Source organism: Papaver somniferum, chromosome 3 (genome assembly GCF_003573695.1).
Source record: "Papaver somniferum cultivar HN1 chromosome 3, ASM357369v1, whole genome shotgun sequence".
In the NCBI taxonomy this organism is placed as follows: domain Eukaryota; kingdom Viridiplantae; phylum Streptophyta; class Magnoliopsida; order Ranunculales; family Papaveraceae; genus Papaver; species Papaver somniferum.
Window position 1 is genome coordinate 76276068 of NC_039360.1, and position 8999 is coordinate 76285066.

The 8999-nt window shown below is 33.5% G+C and overlaps 1 protein-coding gene across 1 annotated transcript; it reads left to right on the forward strand.

Moving 5' to 3' along the window:
- Positions 1 to 249: 249 nt before the first annotated feature.
- Positions 250 to 1570, forward strand: LOC113362255 (serine hydroxymethyltransferase 3, chloroplastic-like; the record flags this gene model as incomplete). The annotated part of the gene is made up of 6 exons (XM_026605183.1): positions 250 to 398; positions 478 to 652; positions 778 to 895; positions 997 to 1109; positions 1221 to 1343; positions 1472 to 1570. Coding segments are annotated over 6 exons (777 nt in total), but the record flags the coding sequence as incomplete, so codon positions are not given.
- Positions 1571 to 8999: the final 7429 nt, after the last annotated feature.

The following is an 8999-nucleotide window of genomic DNA, read 5'->3' on the forward strand; positions in this document are numbered from 1 at the left end:
TGTCACCTGTTGTTGTCATACTGTTGATTTGTAGTTCATGAATCTTCAGTATATATATCGCATACTGATAGGAAGTGCTCCTTCTTATGTTTAAGGAGAAGTGAAGAAGATGCAGGCATACAGTGGAGCTGCAATAATGGGTGCTGCTGTACAACAATCCAATCTTTTTACTAAAGGTTCTTCAACTTTTTTTCCCAAGTTGGGTACTACTACTGCGGATAGATTACCTTCTCAAGTTAGGAAGACCCTGAAGTACGTTCAATAATTGATAGTGAGAAGAATCGTCAGTTTAACAGCTTGGAGCTCATTGCTTCAGAGAATTTTACATCTCGCGCAGTAATGGAAGCTGTGGGTTCTTGTCTCACAAACAAGTATTCAGAAGGGCTTCATGGTAAAAGGTAAAGATGGTGCTTAATGTTGTATTTTTTCCCTGTATTTGTATTGAAATGCATTTGATCATTTCATTCTGCAATGTAGGTACTATGGTGGCAATGAGTACATTGATGAGCTAGAGACACTTTGTCAACAAAGGTCTTTGGCTGCATTTCACTTAGACCCAAAGAAATGGGGAGTTAATGTCCAACCTCTGTCTGGTTCTCCTGCTAACTTTGAAGTTTACACTGCACTTCTCAACCCACATGACCGTATTATGGTAAGTTGAGGCCTCTTTCTCTTTCTCTCCAATTTTTTGAAATCAGTTTTGAACCCCTAAAGGATGTAATCAACTCTCCATTCAAAATATGGGGCTGTATTAATTTGTTCATGTAACTGGCACAGGGTCTGGATCTTCCTCATGGAGGTCACTATTCACATGGATTTATGACTCCTAAAAGACGGGTATCTGGGACTTCGATTTATTTTGAATCGATGCCCTACCGTCTTGATGAATCAACAGGTGCTGCTCTGCATTCTTATATTGTGTAATGACTATGTGGTCTATTGTTGTTCATTTATAATTCGTTGATAATTTGCATTCATTACCAAATTCACTTGCAGGCCTTATTGATTATGATATGCTTGAGAAAACTGCCACCCTCTTTCGACCAAAACTCATCATTGTTGGTGTTAGTGCTTATCCTCGTGATTTCGATTATCCTCGAATGAGAAAGGTATACACATATCTTTTGATTGTCAACAGTTGTGATTCTTAGTGATCAGAGAATCAGACTAGTTAACCCATTACGCACACCTAATTCCCTTTCCTGCTATGTTTCTTGAAGATTGCAGATTCTGTTGGGGCTTTTCTCATGATGGATATGGCTCACATAAGTGGTCTCGTTGCTTCATCTGTACTTTCCGACCCATTTGAATACTGTGATGTTGTAACAACCACCACTCACAAGGTACATCTAGTCCCATTCATGAAGTCTGCAAGACTGCAACTACTGACACCAACACAAGCAACATTTGTTTTTATTGGTTTAGGTTCAAGGGTCATGTTGTTTACCATGTCTTCTGTTTAAATTTGCAGTCATTACGAGGTCCCAGAGGTGGCATGATTTTCTTCAATAAAGATCCTGTTCTTTGGGTTGATATGGAATCTGCGATTAACAATGCTGTTTTCCCAGGGTTACAGGTAACTAAAACTGTAGCGGTTATTTGTTATTTATCATTGGTTCAACATTATAACATTTTTTAGGTTTGTTACAATTGTTTTTCGTGTATGAATTGACAGTACATATATGGCGTACTGATACAAAACTCTTCTAATTTTGTTTTATTTGAAGTTTTTCCAATTTTTTTGGTTCGATCCATGAGTATGTATGTATAATACTGATAGGAAGTGCTATTTGCTGTGTTTTTGCTCCTTTTTTAGTCTTACCCTTCAGTACTTATGTGAAATACTGTAATATGTCTTTCGATTCTTTTATTTTTCATAGATCTGTCACCTGTTGTTGTCATACTGTTGATTTGTAGTTCATGAATCTTCAGTACATATATCGCATACTGATAGGAAGTGCTCCTTGTTATGTTTGATTCAGTACGTATATGAAATACTGAAATAGATGCTCTTTTTTACGTTTGATTCGGTACTGGAATTGGATATGGAGATGTTCTGGAGCTGCAGTTCAGAACTTATTGCAAGAAATGACAGATTTTGAATGATAGGAACAGGAGTTGTTGTTGGTTCAGATTTGCAAGCTTGTGAAATTGGTGGTGGTCTTGATGAAGTTACAAATTGGTTGTGACGTGTGTTTGAAAGAAGGTGTGCTGCAAATGGATTTGGAGGAACATAGAAGGTTGGGTTGCTACATTGTATGATCCTACAATGTATGTGATGTAATACGTTTTCTAATTTATTTATCATTGATTCTTACAGATTTGTACTCTACCTGGAAGCAGTGCAGCAAATATGTACTCGAATTTGTAAGCATTCAGATATATAATCGGATTTGTAAGCAGTACGACAGATATGTACTCAGACAGATATGTACTCAAATTTGTAAGCAGTGTAACAAATATGTACTCGAATTTTTAAGAAGTGTACCAGATATGTACTCAAATTTGTAAGCAGTGTAGACACACACGTTTGGTAGTAATGGGCATTATGGACATTTCCATGTTTTAATTAATTTTGGACCTCCGGATAAAAAAATATTCCGGTTGGACCCTACTATAAATAACTATATGGGCTTAGGACCAAACAAGAAATTTTCCCTTTTACAATAAACAACTTAGCCCAAAAAAATGTAACTTGAGAAAAGCAAAATGCGTTTACCAATTGCCTTTAGAAAAATTATTGTTTTCTCGGAATACTAGCTGCGAGAACCACAAATTCTAATGTTGGTACTTTCACAAAGTACGCCGAGACCAGTTTAATCTTTTGTTCCGTAAATTCTAGATATTGGTATTCACCATTAGATTTTCTTCTCCTTCATTTTGGGAAAGACTCGGACCCCGTGCAATTCTATAATTCTTCAATGGACCTAATTTTCCTATAAAAGAGAAAGTAGTACAAAGTATGGTTGGTTGGCCGCCAAATGCCTTCTAAAACAGCGTTTGGATGCCAAATAATAGTAACTTTCGATTTAATTAAATTAAAAAATTAAAAATTAATTTGGACATTTCAAAATAACTTTTAGAAATAAATAAAAAAATTTGTAGAGCAGAAAAATCCATTTCCAACTTCTAAGAACTACATCTGCATCTAGAAACTTCAACTTTTGATTGCCAAACATGCACTAAATATTACTCCCTCCGTCTCTAAAAGATAGGCAGGTTTGTAATTCACAATCCTGCCTATCTTTTAGAGACGGAGATAGTAATTCACAATGTATATTTTAACGAGAGTCACTCAGGATTGACTTATCATCCTAAAAGATTTGTTGAAGTTGTTAGTAGTTACTCTAGATCAAACCCCCCATTCCATCTCAAGGATTTATAGCTTATATCATTTTTGTTCAGTGTCTAAACAAAAATAATGCAATGGTGAAGACCATATAAACAAATTTAGAAAAACAATATCCTGTTTATGAAATGAAAAACCTTTTGAGGATAATCGGTCTAACTTGAATGTCATGGAACCCATTATTCTTGTGAGAGTCGTTTTTGTGGTATCTAAAACATAAATTGTTTATCATTTTTGAAAAAGATGTTTCTAATTCCTCGAAACAAAAGAAAATTACTTTTGTTAAAAAATAAATAATTATTATGTAAATTAGGGTTTAAGATGTTTTTTATTTACCGAGATTTGAGGGTAAGAGAGTGAAATATTATGTTTCTTCTATTCTCCCTAAAAACCACTGATTTATTCTTCTTCTTGGTCGTCTTCTTCTTCCTTCTCTATCCAATTATTTTGATTTTTTTTAAAGACCTAAACCAAGAAGAAACTTCAAACTAGGACCAAATCTTCATATTTATAGTTATTTCGTGAGCTAAAAGATTTTTAAAAGAGTTAAATTAGAGAGTATACCCCTTGAGGTTTTGTAGTTTTAGACACACCTACTCCATTTTATGCAGTGTTTAGATGCTAGGCCATAGGCATTGCTAACCAGGCCAACAAGTCCTTGTCTCAAACTCCAATTAAATTCGTGATGTAACAAATTGATTTCCTTAAATAAAAGGGTTCTCTTTTCTTCTTTTCCATATTAAGACGTGGAGTAATAACTTGGGAGAATCTGTAGAAAGATTCATTGTAAAATTTCAATGTGCCAGGGGTGTGTGACATGTCAAGAAAAAGATTCAACACCCTAATTAACGTGTATGTGTAAGCTATCTAACTCGATTCCGCCGAAAGTATAGTTGGCTGATTGGGCGCAGTTTAAGGAATGAATCCAACTAGACTATAAATGATTTCACAGTTAATAAGGAATGACAATTGACATCATCAAACTACAGGCTTACCGGTGGATCACCAGAAGCAAATCAAAGCACGTCCTCAGTCCCACAAATAATACCTAAAATAATGTTAAATTTTATTGAGAATTTGCACTTGGGTACCTAGGTTCCATCATTGGAACAAGTTATAGCTTGGTTATTTTTATTTTGGGGATATGATGATAAAGTTTCTCGGTTTGAAAATCCGATTAGTAAATTATTCTCGGTTTTAAACATTTCAAAAAGTATCACTCATAGTTAAGTTTTTCATTTAAGTTAGTAGTTTCTTTAGGTACATATATAAAAGTAAATTTTCGACTTTTAGAAGTAAAAAAAATAAGAAGTTAGTTTGGATATAAAATTTCAAATCGACTTCTAAAATAAAAAAAATAAATCAATTTCTTATAAATAAAAATATTTTTGTTTCTGATTATGCTTTTGGAGAGACAATAGCTATCCAAATGCGCCATTAGCAACCTTTTAAGAAGTTACCGTCTAAAAAAAATGTAAATTAAAAATATGGTGTGATTTTTTTAAAATAAACAACTTGTATAAATTGCTTATAACCCCAAAAAGTGTCCTATGAAAAAAGCAAAATGTGTTTATTACTTGCTTCCTGAAAAACATTACTTTCTCAGGTTGCTAGAAGCAAGAATAACAAAGTAAATTAGGACTAGTTTAATAGTGGTTGCGGGAAAACCAAGCAGAGGCCGAAGAGGATCTACCCAAGCCAACTTCACCGATTTCCTTCCAATGACATGATTTCTAGGACAACCTCTGCACATAATGGTCTTCTGCTCCCAATAAAACCCTCGTAGAAGATGATGAGGAGTATGGAAGACTCTACCTCTGAGAGTCTCTGCTATATGCTGTAAGTAGAATTAATGTAAATCAATATGTGTACAACAAAGATAGGTTATACTTCTAAGTTCTATTGAGAAGAGAGAAGTTCACCTTGGACCTGTGCACACTGCACAAACATAAGCCCAACCTAGGAAACAATCCAATTAGAAAGATACAAAATTGAATTCTAATTAGAAGATAGAAATTCACCTTGGATATGTGCAGAGATATAAGCCAACCCCAGGATACACGAATAATTATAATTCACGATTTAAATTATAAACTAAGTCTTTTTCCAATTATAGTTTTAAGAATTCTCTGATCAAATACACTATCAAAATAAAAATGACGTATAAAAAATTTAATGCAATTATAATGGCGTTGACAATAATGTTGTTCGTAATGTTAACAGTACCTACACCAACTGTGAATGGATATAAATACTAATAGGTGTTATGTTTAAGTTTGTTGCCAAAAGTGTGAAGCTGAACTACATTTGCATGTTTTAATTATTCATTGACAGTAAACCCTGGTTAGATCGACAAACACAAATCAGTGACTATGTAGGATGTGTAGAAGATTTATTTTTCTTACCGATCAAAAAGCTTAAAAACCCGAATTATTGGTTATCAAGATGAAAAAGAACAAATTAATTTACGCTAATAATCCTAATGTTCTATGTGATACAAGAAAGTAAAATGACGTTCAGTTGATTGATCACAATGAAAGATAAGTAAATCGAAATATTAAACAACGTGATGGTGATTGTCGTAGGCATCGGGAGAGGATAACTAAAAGTTAGGGACTGTTTTATGTTTCCCCCTATACTAACTGCAAGTCAAACTCAGATGACCAAAAATCAGCTTTCCTCAATCGGTTATAGCTTTCCCTATAACAAAAAAACATGTTATTTCCGTCCGTTTCACAAAAAGTGATGTTGGTGCATGACTTTTAAGAAAATCATGGAGAATGATATTTTAATACCATTTTTTTTCTTCATATGTGCTTTCGCTCACAATTTGAAGGAGAAATCTCTGCCCTTAACATCGACACGTTTATGATTAAAATATAAGTAGGAAACCTTGCCTAAGATGTATAGCAGCAAGCAATACCGGATGGAAGAATCTTTGGACTGTACGGTGAGAGATAAAAAAAAAGAATTAGTAAGAAAGAAGATTGGGACTTACAGCTGCCAAGTCTTGTTGGAAGTCTGTGATCGCCATACCGGGAAGAAAGGATCTTTCTTGGAGGTTGGAGAGGATATAACTGCTGACAAATCCGTTACTCCATTACGGTTTGTTATTTTTTATTCTCTTGTAATTATCTTTATGGGTTTTTACGAACAACAGTTATGTTCTAATCATTGTGTAACTAGAATTTTATGACAGAAACTACTTAAAACTTGAAGAAAATAATGAGTTTATGACGGCTAAATCCTTTCTTATTTAATAAAGTATGATTATATTGATTGAAGGTTGCTTTGAAAGTATGACTTAAATTCTTTCGACTGAATAGAATGAAACCTATAAAACAACCCAATGATACTCAATTTTTTATGTTTTTCATCTCTTTACGAATAAGTATCACGTTAGTATCCGTTGTTTTGATAAATTATTATCATTGTAACATTCAAAATTTCAAAAATAAAATAAAATATTTATGTTAAACTTAGAACGATACTTTCTAGTACAATATACATATTTTTCAAAACGAGTGTGTAAATCATTTTCTTGTAATAGGAAATTAATATCTAAAAACTTTATTATCAATTTACTAGATGTTGAGGACAATGTTCTAGATGAAAACTTAGGTGGAGGAGAATTTAAAGCATAATTCTAGATGTTGAGGACATGCTCTAGATGAAAACTTAGGTGGAGGAGAATTTAAAGCATAAAACTGAGTGTGAAAGAATCACTCAAATGGAGGAAACATTTTGGAGAACTAAGTCGAACAACAAATAATTACAAGAAGGAGATAGAAACACCACATTTCTCTTTTCATAAATCAGGGGTACTGCTAGAATGAGATTTAACATGATTAGACGAATCTACATTGAGGGGAGCTGGTTGCTGACATTTTAAATTACAATACATGTTGTTAACTTCTACAAGCACTTATTCAGAGAAGATGAAATTATCAAACCCGCATTAGAAGGCATAAAGTTTGACAACATTGGTAACACTGTGTCTGAAATTCTTGATGTTGCTCATACTGAATTGAGGTTTTGCAATCTATCAAAGGTCTTGGTTAGGACAAACCCCTGGGCCTGATTGGTTCCCCATCCTGTCGTTTATAAAATGCAAATGCTCGGGTTTTATCGAGTTTGACACCTTAGATACAACTAACACATTTTATGAGTATGATAATATTGATGCAAAGCATAATTCAACGTTCATTACATAACTGGTTCCTAGAAAAAGCCATATCAATAATAAAAAATTACAGACCTATATGTCTTCTCACTAGTATATATATACAAAATAATTACTAAGGTTCTTATATCTAAAATGAATCTAGTTATACCCAATTCCGACAAAAAAAAGTCTTGTAATATATATTTCAAGATACGTATTTAACAAGAACGAGTCTTGTCGATTCTTTACAGTTGAGTTAATACTATCTATGTTTTAAATACGTACAACCTATGATGAAATGACGAGGGTACCAAGTACACCACAATATTTTCGATATCAACTTATATGACCGATGCCTTGCGTGATCTAATATAGATAGTGACTGCCAAGAAGATAACAACCATATGCTATACACTTGATATAAAATACAAGTATGAAACCTAACCTAACTATAGATATCAACGCAAGTGTTTTGATTTACATACTAGAGCAATTACTTTATTATAACTAAACAATTATTATAATGCGGAAAGTAAATTAAAAGCACACAACAAGATTTTGTTCGCGAGGAAACCACAAATGCAGAAAAACCCCAAGACCTAGTCCAGTTTTGAATACTCTCAGAATTAAGCCATTATACAAAGACCACTACCAACTTTGTACAGTTGATACCAAGTAAACTACCCTTAGTTACCTAGTTTCCTTAGTATCCCTATGTCTGAAACCAATCTGGCCAACACATGCCAATCCTACCAACTGCGAAGACTTCTTGCACTCAACTCCTTTGGATCGTATTCCAAAACAATAAATGACTAAATTGTATTCGGTAAGTGATCGTATTCAAGAAGTAAGTCAAAGATTTTATTTTGAGTCAAACAAAGGCTCTTATATTTAATCTAATAAACTCCTTTGTCCGGTATGATCAACCAAGATCTAGATTATCAAGATAACCAGATATAGGTATACAAACTATCATATTCAAATACTGAAGAATACCACCAAATGATAGTTTTCATATCTACTACAACTAGCAATAAGATTTTTATCAAAAGATAAACCAAGATTAGTAGGATCCTAGCCGATCAAGTGTGTGCACGAAGTAAATCACAAAGATCAGAAACCAATAAGAAATCCTTTTGTCTTCAAATCCTCAATGTCTTCAAAGTATCTGCAAAAACAAACTTAATTCTAACTTATGATCAATCACGCATAAAACAGAGTCTGTTAACAATGGAAGATCACAAGTCTACCGTCAAATCTAAAAACAGATCTAAACTACCTTTAATCCCTTTATCTAGTTTGAGTGACCTTATATTAGAAGAGAAGGTTCCCAGAATAAAAAAACTAGGTGCAATCAAGGTTTAACAACCGTCATTAAATCAAATCATTAATCGAAAACTAAAATACTAATACAAATTCTATTTTCCCACCAACGGTATTGTCTAGATGCTTCTTGATCCCACATAAGTCTTTAAACTAGCGGAC